Source organism: Conger conger, chromosome 4 (genome assembly GCF_963514075.1).
Source record: "Conger conger chromosome 4, fConCon1.1, whole genome shotgun sequence".
In the NCBI taxonomy this organism is placed as follows: Eukaryota; Metazoa; Chordata; class Actinopteri; order Anguilliformes; family Congridae; genus Conger; species Conger conger.
Genome location: NC_083763.1, coordinates 62,364,248 through 62,384,797, shown reverse-complemented (window position 1 = coordinate 62,384,797; position 20,550 = coordinate 62,364,248). Strand labels below are relative to the sequence as shown.

General features: G+C 36.7%; 1 protein-coding gene across 2 annotated transcripts; it reads left to right on the top strand.

Moving 5' to 3' along the window:
• Positions 1-410: 410 nt before the first annotated feature.
• LOC133127074 (suppressor of cytokine signaling 6) lies at positions 411-7,964 on the top strand. 2 transcript variants are annotated; one of them, XM_061239696.1, is made up of 3 exons: positions 411-542; positions 1,676-1,727; positions 2,601-7,964. In XM_061239696.1, the coding sequence occupies exon 3, from the start codon at positions 2,704-2,706 to the stop codon at positions 4,273-4,275; it is 1,572 nt and encodes a 523-aa protein (XP_061095680.1). In that variant the 5' UTR covers positions 411-542; positions 1,676-1,727; positions 2,601-2,703; the 3' UTR covers positions 4,276-7,964. The 2 variants fall into 2 exon arrangements, with proteins under 2 accessions (XP_061095680.1, XP_061095681.1); XM_061239697.1 differs by lacking the exons at positions 411-542; positions 1,676-1,727 and adding an exon at positions 1,890-1,943.
• The last annotated feature ends 12,586 nt before the right edge of the window (positions 7,965-20,550 follow it).

The window sequence follows — 20,550 nt, the reverse complement described above, 5'->3', positions numbered from 1 at the left end:
TGATATAGGCATATACAGTGTGCTAAGATTAGGTTATTAAAGGTCCCATACTGTGGAAAATTACAAAACTTTTAAATAAAACGTATTTTCAGTGTATGTAATGTATGAATTCAAAACTAACTAGTAACTAGTTCATTTATTTTGTTAATGCCTTCGTAATGAGATAATGAAACGGCTTTTTCAGAAATAATGATCTGGTTTCCTCAAAATGATATGCATCACAAGCCATTAGAATAACACATGAATAAATACATAAATGCATACAGTTTGCGGACTACTTACATATCCAATCCATAAGGACTAATGTTTTTATAGCGCAGCGTTGGAAAAAGCATCTTGTGTGACGTTTCAATGCGTAGTAAGACAGCTTACTTGTGCGACTCCTTTCGTGGAGAGAATGAAAGGTACTTAGCCTAGCTAGCTAGCTGGGTAGCCGGCTGGCTAATGCTAGCAAGGAAGTGCCAGCTAAAGCGATTTACTTCGCTGGTTGACATCTTAATGTTTAAGAAGTGCATTTACAGTGCGAATGCAGAAGACGACTAGTAAGTATCATACGTAAAGGAAACGAATGTAATGCACATGTTGTTTTGCACGTTACTGGCTAGCTGGACAATTCTGTCACTGCAATTAAAGTAACCAGTCAGTTAGCTATCCACCGCCCACGATTGCTAGTTGGTTGGCTAACAGGCGAGCCAATATTACATATACATAGACAATAAGGCAGATGTGTTAAGAAGCTAAACCTGACTTTATAACTGCCAACTAAGGTCAACTCATTTTCAAAGTAACTTACTGTAGCTTAGTAGCTAACGTTATACTGTTTTGATGAAAGAACGGCTCACTCAAAAAGTTTACTCCCACCATTAGTACGTAGCCAACTATTTGGTCAGCTAACTAGCTAGGTCTATGTAGTTTGCTAGCAGTTAACGTTAGCTGAATCAGATGGCTACAAGTGATGTGTGTGCAGTGCTGGCGAAACCGTGTTCCCTTAACTTCATGATGGGCCAGATTATTAAGAAATAACGTTATCAACTGGATATTTCGCTTGATAACCAAGTTGAGTTCTGACCTCAGGTTAAGGTCAGTCAAGTTATTTAGCCAACCAACAAGATCATGTCGACACATTTATCTTTAGCGGATATTTTAATGAATTACAGCCAGTTCTAATTACATACCGTTGGACTTGCAGAAGTAGTCATTGTCACTTACCAGGGATGGGCGGTCTAAAAGTTCTGTTCTTCGTTGAATGGCAGTGCTCCGTTTTCCTTACTTAATTTTTTTGTCTCTTCAATAAACTTTTGCTAAAAATAAAATGAAAAATGTAGGCGAACAATTTGATAATTTGCGAGTAAATTACCTCAAGAAGCCAGTGTAACCCTGCAAATTGCATTGCCTGGTTAGCCTGGGGAAAGAGACAAAGGGTAGCAAAAGATAAGCCATACATGATCTTGCTTAAAAATAAAAATAAAATAAAAAGTACAAAAAAACGTACCTACCAACTGGCCAATACTTTCAGCCATGCTAATTTGAAGTTGCACATAAGAAATTATAAACTGTTAAAGTACTAATACAATCTCATGCATCATTGTCTATTTATGCTTAGTAAAGTAAGATACAGTAATCACAGAGCTTTAGAAATCTGTGTGGTGTTCTAAGCTGTTTTATCTCTGTTTAGATTGTGCATTTGGGTGTGTAAGGCTTGTCAGTATCCAAATTTCCCTTTGCAGGTAAGGTAAAATATTTTTACCTGCATGCTAGTATTTATTCATTTATTTATTTTTATGAATGAAAGGCAATTACTTTACTGTAATTAATACATTCTGCACTTGGACTTGCAGGATGTAGTGTTCTTTACTACATAACTTTTTTTTCCCTCACTGTCTCTGTGTCAGTTTTCTCAATGATGGTGTCAAGCGTCATACACTCACCGAGCACTTTATAAGGTATTTATTAGACTTTTTATTTATTTTTTATTACTTCTACTGCGGTAGCCTATCCACTTAGAGTTATGATGCGTCGTGTGTTCAGAGATGCTGTTCTGCATACCATTTTTGTAATGTGTGGTTATTTGCGTTATTGTCACCTTACTGTCAGCTTTGACCAGTTTGGCCATTCTCCTCTGACATCGCTCATTAACAAGGCATTTCTGTCTGCAGAACTGCTGCTCACTGGATTTTTTTCACCACTCTAGAGACTATTGTGTGTGAAAATCCCATGAGATCAGCAGTTTCTGTGATACTCAAACCACCCTATCTGCCTCCAACAATCATTCCACGGCCACTTAGATCACATGTTTTCCCCATTCTGATGGTTGATGTGAACATTAACTGAAGCTCCTGACCCGTATCTACATGATTGTAAGCATTCCACTGCTACCACGCGATTGGCTGATTAGATAATTGCATGAATAAGTAGATGTAGTAAACAATTTCTTAATAAAGTGCTCGGTAAGTGTATACACTTGATAAGAGGGTTATTTAAGCTCATGTCATGATATCTTATTTTCTATAAATATATTTTTCTGTTCAAATTTTTCATTTAATCTGTGCCATTGTTTTCAGATATTGAATTGATGAAATGTTTTGATCATTCTGTCCTAGGGGATGCCAGTCCATGCTTGGCAGTTTTTGGCCATACCTTTGATAGGAAATTTTGAACTTCATAGGCTAGACCCTATGCCCTTACTTGGGAGGAACTTTAAGAATGAAGAAGATCAGCCTTAAAATGATCAGAAAGTCATTTAACCTAAATAAAAGCAAAGAAGATGGGAAATTTGTTGTGGTTCAGCAACCAGGATTAGCTGCCGATTTCACAAAGGAAGATTCCCTTTTTGGAGGTTGTTACAGCAAAGAGTTTGGAAGCTGCAATCTTAATGGTGAAGTGGAAGAGAACCGGTCCAAGAGTGAGAGTTTAATGGGAACACTAAAAAGGAGGTTGTCGGCAAAGCAGAAATCTAAAGTCAAAGCAAGCTCTCCTGTTGGCTGCATAGATGATGACACCTTTTCTTCTTCTTCTGCCCCAATAAGCTTTAATGAGGTGAAAGCCCAGCATCCCTTAAGATCCACATCTCTGCGAAACTATCATTACAGCCCCACCCCTTGGCCTCTTAGGCCAGCTAACTCTGAGGAAACGTGTATTAAGATGGAGGTGAAGGTAAAAACCTTGGCTCATTCATCTAATCCTAGCCCAGTTTTTAATGGTGTTTGTAAGGAGTTCCATGATTTCCGGATGGAGGCGCTTTTCCAGGATCCAAGTGAATCTTTGAAGAACTCTGAACCTCAGATTGGTAACCTGCATCTAAATATTGATGAACATGTGCCTGCAGTTATTGGAATTACTCCTCCGGACTATATTCAGTACACAATGCCTTTAGATGAGGGAATGTATCATGTTGAGGGATCACACTCTTATTGTTTGGATGGCTCCTTGCCAATGGAAGTGATGCCACAGGTAGATAGGGGTTTCCTTCATGTGGATGAGGGTCTGATTGATGAAGATCTCTTAATGTCTCCAGACATGTTCATGGAACCTTCAGCGAATGGACTACTCATAGGAAGCACAGGTGTGATGCTTCAGAGCTCCACAGTTGATGTTCCTTCACCGTTGCTACCTCCATTCGTTGGCAGTCAGTATCAGAGGAATTTTCCAAGCTTTCGTGGTTTTGACACTGAAGTGACAGAGAGGATCAGGCACCATCTACATTTCGACCCCAGTTCTGCTCCAGGGGTTGACAGGGTGTACAATTCAGTTCAGAACAGTGGGCCTATGGTTGTAACAAGCCTCACAGAGGAGTTGAAGAAACTTGCCAAGCAGGGTTGGTACTGGGGTCCCATTACTCGCTGGGAAGCAGAGGAAAAACTTGTTGACCTGCTAGATGGTTCATTCTTGGTGCGTGACAGCTCGGACGATCGATACCTCTTGAGCCTGAGCTTTCGTTCACAGGGTAAGACTCTTCACACCAGGATTGAACACTCAAATGGCAGGTTCAGTTTTTACGAACAGCCAGAGTTGGAGGGTCATATATCTATTGTAAACCTTATTGAGCATTCTATAAAAGACTCTGAAAGTGGAGCATTCTGTTATTCTAGATCGCGTTTACCGGGGTCTGCAACATATCCTGTTAGCCTGACAAACCCTGTGTCTCGTTTCATGCAAGTGCGTTCACTACAGTACCTGTGTCGGTTTATTATTCGTCAGTACACACGGATTGACCTGATTCAGAAACTGCCTTTACCAAACAAGATGAAAGATTACTTGCAGGAAAAGCACTACTGAAATGGGACATATTTAATTGTTTCAAATTCTTTCTTTTTTTTTTTCATTAGTACAACAAAACTTGTTTTACAAGCATTCATTGATCTAAAAGACTTCCTGCTACTATCTTCCTGCTGGATCAGGCTTCACACAGTGTCTTTTTAGTTAGCCTGCTCCAGTCTTCTTGTATATTGGATTTTGTGACTTGTGGCTTCTAAGGAAGCATTACTTTATATTCCAAGGATTAATTGTTTAATAGAAAGGAAATTAGATAAAAATCATTCAAATTGTGTAAGTACTACAGGCTACCACTTGCTTTCATTTAAGCTCTCACACATTTTGCAATTAGACTGGCTCAGGCTTAAATTGCCAGATGCAGTCCTCCCTTCAGCTGAAACGGTTTAATTTGTTGTTGCGTAGACCCTTTTTCTGTCTTAAGTGAAATTGATTATAAGTTCCGAAAGGAACCTTAAGTGCAAATTGAATCATGGAAAACTTTGTCTCTGTCCATTTATTTAAACCGGATGTCCAAAGCACTGTTGAATGCAAGGCTTAATTAAAAAGGTTCAAAGAAAACGGCAACATTTTGTGAAATATACCTTTTTTCCGACTTACCCAGTCTTAGACAAGATTTTCGATTTCATTTTAATTTTTGTGCATTCACTGGCTCAATTTTCATGTTAGCATAATGTGTTAGCTTAGCATAAAGACTTGAAACTTTAAGGAGTCAGTAGCCTACCTCCTTCAAAGTGAAGAAATAAACCTTACAGCAACTCCAAAGTTATATACACAAGGTATTTGAAATACACGTGCCTGAAAAAAGTTATAAAAATGGGAGATGTTGTTTTCGGAGAAGTTTCCTTTCAAAACCTTCAGAAGGTGCGCAGTTGACTGCGCTCAACCAGTGTAAGACAGAAGAGTATATACATGTGTTCAGCGGTTATAGTTCCAACTGCCTAACTTCTCTGAATGCTAACATGGAAATTGAGCCTGAGAATGCACAAAAATTTAAATGAAATTGAACATCACATATGTCTAAGTCTGCTTAAGTCAGAAAAAAGGCATGTTTCCCAAAATGTTGGTGCTTTCCTTTAATTGTAATTGCTGAATATACAAATTGTCACAAATTATGTATAATGTTGAAGCCAGTGTGGACTGGGTGTGAGTGTGTGTAGGCTAGTTTTAAAAATTAGAATTGTTCTAACATTTTGTGGTTAGTGATAAAAAACATTATTACTGATCTGAAAGTTGAATAATTTGTTTGCCACCAATCTGAGAAGCAACTTGCTATGAATCTTCTTGTTATTATGGTTTCATTTCCTTTTATAGTTGCATTTTGAAAGCAAATACAGGTTAAATTATAGAGAGAAATTCCTAAATCTAAAAATATATATTTTTAGTTGAAATCTGGACTCCTTCCAGCATAAAACTAGATTGGATAAGCTGCTATGGGGCTCAGTGAAATGCAATGTATTTGGCTTGTTTGGCTGATTGTGCAAGTTATTCACATAGTTCAGAGTTGTAAAACAGCAAGTAAATAGCCATATGGTATGCTGTAAAATAGCTACATAAAATATTAAAAATACTCAACTGAGCTTCTGAAAATATAACAAGTTGACATTGTAAAAGGAAGAAACAGATGGAGGTTACAAAACTTTTAAAATGGAAAATTAAAGCTTTTGCCACAGCCTTAAAATGATTATATTCAAATAAAGATGGATTTGTGATTCCATCATTATACATTTTCAGGGGTTTAGTGTCTGTCGTGAGAGTGGTGTACTTGCAAACTCATGGTTTAGTACTTGTGTGTCTGTATTCCGTTTACCACATAGCCCTAAAGCCTAAAGCCTAAAGCAACTAAGCTAACTGTCGGCAGATGCTTTTCCAGAGAAGGAGCTTGAAAATACATTGTCTTGCTGTGTATTGCTGTCAACTCTTCAGCCTTCACTGCAGTTTTATTACGTATCCAGCGCAATTCCGGTCTCCGCCCTAAGATGGCGGCTCATGTTATCTGAGGCAAAGAATTCAAATGAAGAGGCAGTGTGAGCACTTATAGCGGAGAGTCTTTTGGGGAGTCCATCGGCTTGGTGTGTTCCCTGCTTTACATTGGAGTCCGTCCACTGTATTTACAGAAGTTACCGCAGCAATAGAAAATTAAATTATTGATTAAGGATTCCCTTAAAGCAGTACTTTACTGCTGATTGTTTGTAATGACTAGGCCTCTTCTGAAGCATCAATAATTACAAAATATGTTATTAATTATTCAGTTTAATCTGTTTTGTTACTGCTGTAGTATAACACAAGTTTTAGGTTGTGCAGCATACTCTTCGTGTAAAGGCCTGTAATTTTCTTGCAGAAAAGACTGAAATATACAGAGCATTTTAGCTATATAGCTGCATTTCTTACTGTTATGTGAGGATTATTTCAGAAGTCTGTGCAAACATCAAATTGAAGCGATTTAAATGTAGGCTATCATCTGGGAAAGACAAATTAAATGGTAAATTATGCAAGAATTTGTTTTCAAGTACTTTATTGACTTTATCGAGAAGCCTCTTGGAAATGGTTATTGGATGCAGGTTGTTATTTGATCTCCACTATACACCTTACCTGCGTGTGCACATGTCTTAAACCAAATTGAAAATTTCATGAATTCAAGTTGTTGTTTGATAAGTAAGTAAATAAAGTATTTATATTAAGACCCACATGGCTCCAGAACAGAGTGTCCTCCATTTGATAGATCATGCAGATGTGGAACGTCTGTCATGGCTTAATCATGTTGAAACACAGCTTTGCAGGGATAGGTTCACCTTTTTAGGAAAAAAGAGTAGATAATGATAAGCACACTGGGTTTGTCATATGGCACCGTTAATATGTTTCTAGTATTTTTTGTTTTGTGTACTGATTTGTACAGTGTACAACAATACCGTGTATTGTTTTATACATTATTTGTTTTACAGGGTTTTTATTGTTAAAATTGTAGAAAGATGGCATTTGTTAAGATTAAGTACCGAACAAGCTTCACAAATTTATATTTTCTTTCTGTTTTTATTGACTAAATGCTGCAAATGAAGTTTACATTGTATAATATTGAGCAAATGTAATTTCCCTTTATGTATTTTGGTACAATTTTAAAAAATCCAGATGTGTGTATACACATTTGTGCTGCTTTATTTTCATGGTTGCCTTTCTGGTCCTAAAACAGGGGAAAGCAGAATGGCAGTTAGATATAGATACCTGGGAGAACATTTCTGAAGCAGTTTGAGTAATATGACCGTGATCATGCCATTGGTACAGTACTGTGCAAGAGTCTTAGGCACCTGTATAACATTCTGTACATATAAGATTATTTCAAAGATAATTCAATGAAAGGTCCTAAATAAATGTACTATACATTTTAAATTAAATTTGAGTAATTTGGCAGAATAGTTGAAAACTGAAAATCAAATCAATATCTTTTGTGACCACCCTTCGGTGTTAAAACTGCATCACTTCTCTGAGATATAGAACTGCAGGACAGCGTTGGCTAAGACAATCAGCAGGGAGGTTGTTCCAAGCATGTTGGAGAACTTGCCACAGTTCTTCTGCAGACTTTGGTTGGCTCCTTGCTTTTGATCTCAGACAGCCTTGATTGAGTTTTTATGTAAAAAGCAGTAAATTGCTTACAGTAATATGTTACTTTTTTAATTAAATACAAAAGTCTCTGTAAAATAAAGTCTAGAGTGCCTAAGACTTCTGCACCGTACTGTATATCCTAGATAGACAAATCATCCAGTTTACATTCATTCAGTATTGATTATCCAAAGTCCATTGGCTTTTTTGTAATCTGTATTCTGCAAATGTTTAACACAGGTTTTTTGTGTCTGCAAATACAAAAACAAAATGAATAAATAATAAATACCAAAAATATGAATTTAAGAAAGATTATTTTCATTTATTTGTTTTAATTCCAACTCTTAAAGGGTAAGCATGACTCGCCTCACAGATATTAGACCAATAATTGTTATTATAGAGGTTTTTCATAATTACACTGAAATTGTTGTTAGTAGGCCTATGGCTAAAATGTTTTAAAAATTATCGCTGCTGATGGAAACACCGCACGTCACTCTGGAAAATGATTTATCTGGTGTGTGACGTCACAGCGGGAACACAAGCAGATCTGTTGGATACCTTTAGTTTGTAAATATGACAGAAATTGATTAAAATATTTTGAATAACTCTGATGGCTCAGATTCTAATGAGTCAAAAGAAGACATTTGCTGATCCTGATATGGCAGTACAGCCATTCAGGTTTGAGCCAGAGGTAGCGTGACATGAATCGGAATCAGGAATTGGAAGATTCCCATTAGGGTGACCGAAACTTGGAAATTTGTGGACCGGAGGAAGCAGAGCAGTGCTACTCCAAATAATGAATAGACTGTTGTTTCCTCACTCACGGTGGCTTACAATCTAACTAGCGAGCAGAACAACATTACATTAGACTAACGTTGCATAGCAACCGCATGGCACTATTTTCTTGCAATTTGCAATTATCATGAACTTGCACTCATTTAAGAACAAGTGATTTTCCATGGTTATTTAGGAATGTTTTCAGAAGTTTGAGCATTTGTTGAATCCGTATGTTAGCTTATACAGTTTTTCCCTGATAACCTGGACAGCCAGCGAATAATTGTAGTACCATTACTAAGGGAGTTAATATTGCTCCAACATACGCAAATCAGTACACTCCTGTCTCAGATGAGAAATCACATGGGACTTGTTTGTACGCTCCACTATTCCCCCCAAGGCTAATATTAATAACATATTGCCAAGGATGACATAGTTCAGACTGTTTCTTCTGTCGAACTGAAATAACTTAAATATTGGGTTATGTTCGTGTATTAACATTATTACCAGTTAAAAATTGAATTACGGTATGCATTGATAAGAGCTGATCATGTTCAGGGTCAGTCTATGAATTCAGTCTATGGTACATCACTAGCCTGTCCTATTTAGCAGTTTTATGAAGTTGTCTTGCCATCTGGTCATGTGTTTGGTGTCACACTTGTCACTAGTAAACAGGGGGATGAAAACAGCCTCAGTTAGTCAGTGAGCACATATAGCTTTAAGGTGCCTTGCCAGGAAAACATTGGTCGTTGTGTCACATGGTGGTGAAGCTTGAAATACCTGCTGGCAACAGATGTCTTTGTTCCACAATGCAAAAGCTTCACTTCTATTTATGCTTGTGATATTGTGCCAACCATCTTAGCACCAGTGAGCATGCCAATTGCAATGGATCATGTATTAACCATTACAGAGCTGCTATTAAATCACTTGAATGGGGTGCTGTAAAAATTATTGATTCATTTTGCAGATGCTGCTATCCAAAGCAAAAAAAAAAGAAGAAAAAAGAGGTGCATATGACTGCAGTATATGTGCATTTATTAAAACTTTTCAGAATACAATTCAATTCATATAATGTAATAATCCTCTTCATCTTCCCCATCCTCCTCCTCATTATCATCATTGTCTGTTTTTTGTTAATGGGTTTTAATGACGAGCTTTTAGTCTTGGTTAAATTACTATTCACAGTTAGGACAAGGGATGTGGAGAAGGTGCAGCTATTAAAAAAAAAAAAGTCAAACTATGGTGTAACATAGTAAAATAATAGCAGCTTCAGCAGAGACATGCAGAGCAGGACAAACTAAATCTTTTGAAATCCCTCAGTTCAATTCAGGAATGAATTCTCTCTTTTCTCTGTTTTTGGCCCTTTTTCCAACCTCTACAATCCAGTAAAAATGGCAATGGGAAATAAATGTTGACATATGTTCATGAATTATTAAGTGATGCTTGTCAATGCTGTGGGATTTGGTTTTGACATACAGTCGTTGTGATGGCATTTACAGTGGGGCATTAAACAGCAGCCTTAGAAACTCGAGTGTTTACAAGCTCAGTGAGAGTTGGTTGATGGCCAAGCAGGCCGTACAAAGTTGGCCATTATGGCACCATAAAGCAACTGACACTCAGACCCTGGAGGCCAACAGGTAATGGTGAGAGACTCATCATTGCGCACTGTGTCAGCGACAATGTTTTTTCCTCCCCCAGCAATGAGCTCATTTTTCATGATAGAAAAAAGAACAGGTGGCTGCCATCAGGAAATGGATAGAGTGCATTTTCAGAGAGTGTTTGCAACCATTCTTCAAGGAGCATCCCGCTACCTGTCCATCGTGATGATATCTCACCATGAAAACTGGAGGCTAGGGGAGCTGTCATTGGTTTGCCATATTTAGCCACTGTATATAGTTCATGATTGAACTATTTGCAGGTAGGTTATATCCAGCTTTTGTGAATACATTGTGCCTCATTCAACCAGTGACACACACACACACGCAGGCACACAGACACACAAACCAGTACTCACCTCCGACCTCTATAATTACAAAGGAAGACAAAGCAATGCCAATATTTAAAATAATAATTTTGTATGTAGTTGACAACAAACTTAACCTTGAAGACTTAATATACAGTATAGGGTTAATAAAACAATGAAAAACAAGAAACATTTTGTCCCAAGTAAATGGTAGGCATTTTTATAGCACCTTTATCCAAAGCGCTGTACAATTGGTGCTTCTCATTCACCCATTCATACACACACCGACAGCAACACAGCCCGGGCGGGGGATTGAACCGGCAACCCTCCGACTGCCAGACAACTGCTCTTACTGCCTGAGCCACGCCGCCTCATTAGCCTTCTTGACGCCTGATGTTGATAGTACGTGATACAAATGGTTCCAAAAAAATACTTGAACTTCATATGATGTCATCATCTCCCCTTAAAACATTTAATGAGCATGGATTTGTTTCTTAGGCAAAGTGAAAAGATCAGTTAATTAAAATTACCCTTGATGGTGAGAAGCTTTAGAGGGCAGACATGGTGGATATTGTAATATACATTTCAACTCTTTATAAGGAAGCAACAAAAAACTCAACTCAAACCGTGGATCCTCTCATTAAACCGAAGGGATTTCCTTCACAGTGCAAAGAAAAATGAAGGAAACAAGGAATCAAAACCAGCGCAAAATTGTTCTCATTCTGTGCACTGTGAAGGAAATCCCTTTGGTTTAAAGAGAGGATCCACTGTTTGAGTACAAGAACAGCTTAACCTGATGAGAGAAAACAAAGATGATACACAGCAAGAACAATTTCCTCAAATTAGGATTATTTAATTATGTTACAATAACATGAACTGTGTTTTGGCTATGTTTACGATGGTTCTATCATTTTTCCAAGTTTGTATAAACATGCAGTAGCCTATAGGTTAAGGGGTACAAGAAATAACTGCCTGACTAGCTTGCCATCTAGCCAAAAAAATACACACAGCGGTGCATCTCAAATAATAACTGAACGGCTTATATCCTTTCCAAATCTAAATTTACCCAGTTTACAGGAGGTTTAAAACAGTGAACAGGTTTTGCAGGCAGTTGTATTTTATTAGGTTTTTCTAAAGCTTGGAATAAAATGAATAGTTCGACCTGCTGATTAGGACAATGCCTCTATTTGGTTCCTCAGAAAACATTTATTTGCTATATCCTAATCTAAACTAGATTTAGGTACAACCCACCCCAATTAAAAAAAAATATGCATGTACACGTCTACCTAATGGTGCTCCTAAAAGTGCTCACTGAGTATATATGCTAATTTGTAAATTAACTTGTCTTACTGAAATAACCATTTGATGACTTAAAATTATATCTGTATGTATGTAATACTTTTCTTAAGCAAAAATATACAGCCACTAAAACTGGGTAATTAGAATACTTCAAATTGAATTGCATTGTGATTAAAATGTATATACAAGGATTATATTTTCTGAAAAGATGTAAGCACAAGGATTCCCATTAATTTAGTTCATAATGGTTCAAAGTTTTGTTTTAAATAGCATATGGGATGTGATTACCCACTTCCTGAACTGCACATTACAGAACAAAAGTTCTCAGCATTGCTTACAATTCAGTCTTGGCCTCTGATAATGCTTTGAGGATTCCTTGAGTTCTTGCCCAAATATCTGCAATTGTGAAATAATGATGACTCACAAGTTCCCAGAAGGCATTCCTGGCAAAGCACTTTGTTCATTTCTATAAATGTCTTGAAAAGGATTCAACGGCGAGAGCTTTAACGTCCCTCTCTCATGCATGGCAATTATTCTTAAATGCTGTTCAGAAATACAGAAAAATGCAAACACACAGATCAAGCTGCTTTTTTCAGGCTTTTTTCTGAGCACAACCTAATTTAATATGAAGCGTAACTTCGTATTATAACTAAGTTAAAAACAGACTAAATAAAAAACTCAAAGAAAATTGCAGTTTTTAAACATACCTTCATATCAGCAAAATGTGACTAACTGGCATCTAATTCTGAAGATTAGGATTTAAAGATATTTCTTGAGCGCCATGATTCTAGAAAAAACAAGTCTAACATCAGAAGATGAAACCTATGAGCACTGTGTACTGTTATAATCAGCGGATGATGAGAAAGGATCTTCTCAGGCAGAAGATCAGAGGAGTGGACCCATCGACCAACTTGATGTAAACCCAGAAGCACACACGTGCCAAGGGTTGAAAGTAAAGCTGGAGGCAAAGCCATCCACTAAAAGCGAGGATGAAATGAAAGCTTAGGATTTTTGGGGTACTTTTCCCTACCTTGGTATTTAGAAAATGTATTAAAAATGTACACAGAAATGTTAAATGTTAAAATCAAGTCATTTTAGTGGAATTATTGTGCGCTAATTCATGGCAAACTATTTTGACTGATTAATAGTTTATTCAATTTTAATTTTAACTGATTAAAGGTTTATTAGCAAAGGCTTATAACTTATGAACTTTATTAACTTATGTAGTCTTAACATTCTGTATACTCCCCTTCTCCTAAAGGTAAAAAATGACCCGCCTTCACTAAACCCCAAAAGTAAAGCAGCTTAGTTGAATTTTAAAGCCCATATCTATTTTGCATGAAGAAACAACCCGTCACTCATCACAAACTTTGTCATCAAATTTCAAGTTGAAAAAAAATAATTTGGGGGTTTACTCTGCTGTTAAACATAGGATTATTTTGGCCCCTTAAGACAACACAAGGCTTAATCTCAGTATTGTGAGCAGAGTTCACATGCAACATCACTAATCAGGAATGGCCTTCTCTGTCATTTCTATAGCCCCCAGCTTTCAGCTCCTACTTTGGTCATAACTGGCCGCATATTAGCATGAATGCAGAATATGAAGTCTGCCACATAATGTGGGTGGGCAGTTTCATATACCAAGTCCTTTGTGAATGCCCAGGGATTGCCAAACATTTGATTCTTTACACATTATTTTAATGGTAAAATTTTGGACTTCATTTTGGACTTCTAACAGTGGAGAGATCAATTGCAGTAACAAATATCCTTCCACCCTATCCCAATCCTTCTCTGTGAACGCACTGGTTGGACCCCACACCATTGGCTGTGGCATTTAGAACCCATTTTCAACCAATGAGCTTGAATTATTGTACAGCTATACAATGTTTTGGTATACAATGGTCTGTCAACTGCATATTGTGAAACCTGAATTTAAGGTCGATAAACACAGGAAGAGGGTGAGTCAACATATCAGTGAGCCATTTTCAATGATAAAAAGGGATTTACAATGGTCAATGTAACAATGTTTTAACACAAAAAATCTTACCTATTGTACCTATAAAAAAAATAGACAATGCAGGTTTGACTCTTTGCTATTTGTTTTATCTTTCCAAAACATTTTCAGTCCAGTCCAAGCATTTAGGACATTGATTTCAGCAGTCTATAGTTTTTTTATCAATTACAAAATGATACTTCTTTCTGAATCTTTCTAATTTGGCACAGAACACATTATAGAAAACAAAGGCCTAATTTGTCTCACAATTGATCTGACTAATTAAAAGTCCTGCAATGTGAATATAGGACATTTATTTTTATTTTTTCCTGGCATATATAGTCATTTCTGAAATAATGGCCTTAAGAGGGGAAATCGTCCCTCAATAGACATTAAATGTGGCCAATAAAAAACAATTAACATCTTATTACATTTTTTTATAGGGCTGAGTTTAGGAAGCCCTGCTATGGACTGACTGTTCAACATAATTGCAGACTGTTTAATGGTTTCAAAAAAACAACTTAGTTCCTAGATATAATTTGGCAAAATGAAGGCCCAATTCAATTTAAACTTAAAAAAATGATTTCTCCAGCTTACAGTATACAGTAGGACTACCTTGCAAATGGCAGGTGGGTTTGTTTCTGTGATAACATCCAGCTTATCAGGCAAAAGCAAAGCAATATGCACCTTGAATTAATCTTGATCTTGTGAAAACTACTTGGTGAAGATGAATATATTTGGATCAGCTTAATGAGCTATTATAATTGAGTCCTTTGTTAACATAAAATATTAGTAAACTCTATTTGTGCTACAGTTTATTGAAAGTAACATACACCATCTCTTCTCCCTTATGAAAAAAATCACATGAAAACATGTGACATGAAATCACGTGAAATCCCACATTTTCTACACTTCACATTTTTCCAAATGTAACCTTCAATTTTCAAATGTGAAAACAAAACATGTAGGTCCTAAGCATTTAGAGGCCCTTGATTTTGTAGGAGGCTAGATCATATTTCTGTTTGTCACTGCAAATTCATAAGTGAATATGCACATTTTTGCTTTTAAAAGGTATAAAACATTTATTATTAATCTTATATAGTTATTGTTCTAGTTCAAAGAGCTTAACCACTACAGAAAATGCGTAAACTAAATGCCCCAGTCCTATCCAAATGTTTCTAATTTTTCTTCAGGATTAACTAAACAGTGAACATAAAATGTGTTTTATACCATTTAAAGCAAAGCCATTACAAACTCTTAAATCACTGTAATGAATTGATCCTATTGGGACTTAGTTTTCCTATTCAGGTTTATTACAGCATGCTCATTAGTTACAGTATTTTACTTATGAGACATGTGCAGAAGCTAGTAGATTCATTGCATACTAAAGCATGAAAGAGCAATACCAAAATTGCATTTTACAATATAAAAGTGGCACAAGAATTGACATTTAGAAACGTCCACAAAACACTGGTTGTGGAGTCCCAGTCTCCTCTGTTAATGCACCTTCGTAGTTGACAAATATATCATTTTCTATGTGGATATGTATATCTGGGATGTGCCAGGGAGGCTATTAAGAAAGATCAACTATGGTATAAGCCTGAGGAACATAGTCCCAGTTTGTGACTTTATGTACATTTAGAATCTAGCAACATATTGTTTTCAGGCCAATTATACAAATATACATTCGTTATAGAAGAAGACACTCATTAGATTTAATAAGTTGTAGAGTTTTGCTTTTCTGGAGCACTGACAAACCAGTGATTAAACTTGCCACTGCCTGCCGTGACTGATGGCTTGCTACTCAGTGGCCATGCCTCAGATGATCCAGCCACCTGTTCCAGGCGCTTCTGTTGGATATTGCATTGAACACTGTTTTCCATCTTTTCCAGTCGTTTCTTTGCATCTCCTGCTCCTCAGCATTTGCACCTGAATTGTATGTGTACTTGAATTTCATACCTGATTCCTTTCATTGGCTGAGTTACACTGATTTACTGGAGATTCTATACAGTATACCATAGAATGCCCATAGACATTATAAATGACAGGATAATACTCTATGTGATGGTAATCTTTTTTTCAGTAACTGTAATGAATGATTTGGTTTTCATTGCACTTTCATAGCAGTGATTGCAGCAAATACAAGTCAATTAGGATTGCTTGAATAATTGTCTACTTTGCACGATTGTATTGAACATCTAGTTGAATACTTAAGAATAATTCAACAATTTGCTGAACAGTATTTGCACTACAAGAACTGTGTTTTTAAATTGAGTGCATTTTAGAGAGGACAAGGTCTGCATCATGTGGATGTACACATGAATTATGTCAAGTGCCTATTAGTAGTCTGTATTGACATATTTTTAAACATTACATTGCATAGATATAGGGATAATAGATACAAATTTCCTCCCACAGGTTAGTTAAAAATGTATGTCAATGTCCCTTGCGAAAATGCATATTATAGTGAGTATAGTGAAATAAAAATGTTGAATAGCTCATCCAGGATATGCATGGAAATGACTCATATATTATTATATATATGATTCATATATTATTGATTTTCTTTTATTTTTATGGCCTCTCCTTTAAAGTACTTATGTTCAATTGTTTCCAGTCTTTAAATAATGCAATGAAGTCTTGTTGCATATGACTAGTCACAATCTATGCAATAGTAATGAACTTTGGGGGCATATTTAAAATGAACAGAAATAATTATGTTTGATGGTTAAATTTCTACATCTGTCGGATAACAGATCTTATGGGAGGTTGTTGTATAAAACAATACATCTTACTTTATTCCTTGTATAAATGGCAACTGTCACAAATTGGACTTCAATTTGATAGTTCAAATGGTGATATTTCATTCTCGTCTGAAACATATGTCATGACTGAATGAGGTGAACATATTTTTTGTTGCATTTCTTAAATTAGTTAACATCACATTTGTAACCCATCTTTTCTGGGTAGGGTCAAAGCCAACAGGTTCATCCGCGGAAAATGTTCAATCATTGTCTTGGTGTCTCCTTGACTTCCCCAGACCTCTCTACGTGTGTCCAATTTCATACTCAATTGTACAAGTGACTATAAATGAAGAGTGAAAGCAATAGGTCAAAGGGAGCTCTGAATTCAAAATCAAGGGAATGGGACAACAGGACAGAACCCCCTCTGTGTGAAGTGAACCTACGCTGCAGTTCAAGGGGCTCTTTAGTTTAGGACAGGACCCCCTCTGAATGAAATGAACCTACACTGCAGTTCAAGGGGCTCTTAAGTTGAAGCATGACCTGTATTTCGAGCTGTGCTTTTTAGACAAAATTTACTTGAGCCCTTGAGCCATAACTTCAAGTTTATACCATTTTAAACCTTCAAAGCTCCTTGATCAAGCAATGCTCATGGGTCTAACCGGCCTCAGAAGTTCCACAGCACTTCAGATAAATGCATGCGGATATTATCATTCTCATCAAACATTTCAATCATGTATTTAGCTCCGTAGAGGTTCACCCTCTGACTGAATGTCATATGCACTCAATTATTAGGACCACTTTATTAGGTACTTATTAGACTTATGTTTTGACCTTCTGGTTCATGGTTTGATGTGTTGTATGTTCAGAGATGCTCTTCTACATACCACTGTTATTATTATGTAATTACATGAAATTTTTTTTAGCAGATGCTAATATCCAAAAGCCATGTACAAAACAGTGCATAGCAAGGTCATACAACAAACAACCATTACAGATCTATCACCATGCTTAACAGTTGGCAACTTTAACTTGCCGCCACTGTTCCTCTTTGCTGATGCATCGCTCATGTTTGACATGACATGTTTTCATACTTTTTAACACCACATTTTTTTGCTACATAAAATATTTTGCAGTTTTTTTGATTAAGGCACCTGCACTTCAGGCAGTGACTAGTGACTATCTCAGCTGCTTGGAAATCTGTTTATCTTAATATGACTCACCTGTGTAGCTGGCTGTGTATCTGTGATTTCGTCATTTTTCATGCCGCGTTTGTTTTGTCCAACCCCTGTATATATAATGGTGTAAAGAGTGCTTGCTCCACCTGTCTGCTTGTTTCTCTCTCTCTTTCCTGCCACCTATCCCATACTGCACTGCAGCATCAGCTCCACGGACAGTGGCTGAGGCCCAGAGGCCCACGGACGCTGCCACAGTGTGATAATTCAGTCGTTGCTGGCTGCCATCTTTAATGGGCCGCAGCTGCAGGCAGTCAGGACCTCCTCAGACAGCGCATAAGAAGGCCTCTGCCCAAGCCATGGGGAGCTTTTACTGATTTCACCTTGCTATATCAGCGTAGCTGTTCTTTTTAGCCATAGACCTACAGGGGGACATGGCCTGGCATGAACCCTGGGACTTCCCTCCCCCTCACTAGCATGCCCTGCTCTCATATACCCTTCCACCAGAGTCCGTCAGCCCTCCGACACTTCCCTCACATCTTGCCTTTGATTTATGGTGTTTTCAGTAAATATGCCCATGGGGATGAATTTAGTTCTGGTTCGCCCTTCTACCATTGTCACATCTTTGACAGCATTACCACTGTAAATTATACTGTACTCAGTCTTTCTCAAGAAGAGGCAAGAAGTGCATCTTATCTTATACAGTAGCACTGTAGACTAAAATATTTCCACTCAATGGCACATTCTTTTTTTGTGTTCTTTTTCTTCTCTGATGGGTATATAATAATGTTACTCATACATTGTACAGCTTATGACACCAAACTAATTGTAAATGTTTTACTGTCTAAGCTGTAGCCTGGATAAGTTGAACTTGTGGATTAAAATAAGCCATTTAACATAAATAAATGTAGGGCATAGAAATGTAGAAAACACACATAACATGTGCTGAAATCATGTCACATTCTGTTAGACCCTCCATGTCCCCTAGATGTCCTTGTTTTGCAATAGATGTCAGTCATTAAAACTCACTATGTTAAATATTCAAACTGAATAATTATCATTTCATTAAATGATCCTGCCATTCTAAAATATGAATTACCAGTAGGGAATATTGAAGGAATCAATAAACAAATGTTGCAGAAAATGTACACTTATTTGGTAAATCAAGTTAAAAAACTAATTTGCCATATGCCTTCTGTACTATCTACACATCTACTGTATATTTTACATTTCACACATTCCCCATTTGGCTCCCAGCACCAGCGTATGTGGAGGAGTAAAGGTAGCTCTTCTTCTTCTTCTTCTTCTTCTTCTTCTTCTTCTTCTTCTTCTTCTTCTTCTTCTTCTTCTTCTTCTTCTTCTTCTTCTTCTTCTTCTTCTTCTTCTTCTTCTTCTTCTTCTTCTTCTTCTTCTTCTTCTTCTTCTTCTTCTTCTTCTTCTTCTTCTTCTTCTTCTTATTATTATTATTAGTATACCTAAATGAGTTATAATAGATTTCATACCTCCTGATACATAAAATGCAATTGTACTGTACATGAATCACAACATCTCTCATACTGTGGAAACCCCCCTCACCCCCTGTACACAGACATGTTGAGCAGATGTGGGTGGCATTAGAAAATATATAAATAAATACAAAATATCCATGACACAGAGATTCATTGCAAGCCTGTAAAATATTATTAGAAGACCGCAAATACATTTAATTGGGAGACTTAAACATACTTCATGTTGCATTCATGTTCACTTTATTGAACATTATATAAAGACACTTATTGCATGTTTTCTTCAGACATATTAGCCAATTTCAGGGTTATTTTCTCTCATTAGATATTTAACTTGGCCCAAATTGCAGTAAACTTTCACAATTTAGTAGAGAAAGTCTCTAAACCAGATAATTCACAATACTCATAATTTAATGGCCCATTTGCAGTATTTTTATTTCTGAATAGAGAAAAATGCATTCACATAGCTTCTTGGCTGTTAAAAATTCCAGAAATCTACACTTTCTTCTCTTTAGATTGATCATAATGTGCATATTAAATATAAAAGGTGCCTTCTGAAGATATTACCTCAATTTATTTCCCTCTTTTCAAAAAGGATCCCAATTCTTGTTCAGTTCACTGAACTGAACATTCAATGCCATTCCTCCAATTAACTGAGAAATTTATTTTAGTTGAGTTGGCCTTCTTTATAGATGATTCAAATTGGAAGAGATATTCAAATCTGCCATTACTGATACTTCTGAGGAGAACATAACGTATAAGAATATATAAAACTGAAATTTGAGTGATAAGCTTCCCCCTGTGTATTGTTTCAAATTTACAAAAGAGAAAAGTTTCGAATTAAAACAAAAACCATACAAATTATATATTGCTAAAATAATAGTTCAAGTTTACATGTCTTATCACCTTATTCTTAAAATTGCTAAAGTATAAACAGCTCATGTTGTATCGCTTAAGCTTGATTCTTTATAATGGCACCCATTAGGCATCATACTGCAGGCAGACTGTTTCACTGCTGATCACTATTAGTGTGCCCCAAGGCTCTGTTTTAAGCCCATTTCTATTTTTTTATTCACCCACTCAGTGAGTTCTCTCATTGTTTTCTGTGGTTTCCCAGATCACTACTATGCAGTCTACAAGCCATTGCTTTTTTCCATTCTTCTCTTCAGAGTCATAGGTTTACTCTCAGATTTCACTGTGCTACAGTAAAGCCTCTGGTATCTGCTCCTCTCTCCCG

Bases quoted from the DNA above. Each gene is read 5' to 3' on its own strand.
- LOC133127074 (XM_061239696.1), top strand. From the start codon at position 2,704: ATGAAGAAGATCAGCCTTAAAATGATCAGAAAGTCATTTAACCTAAAT.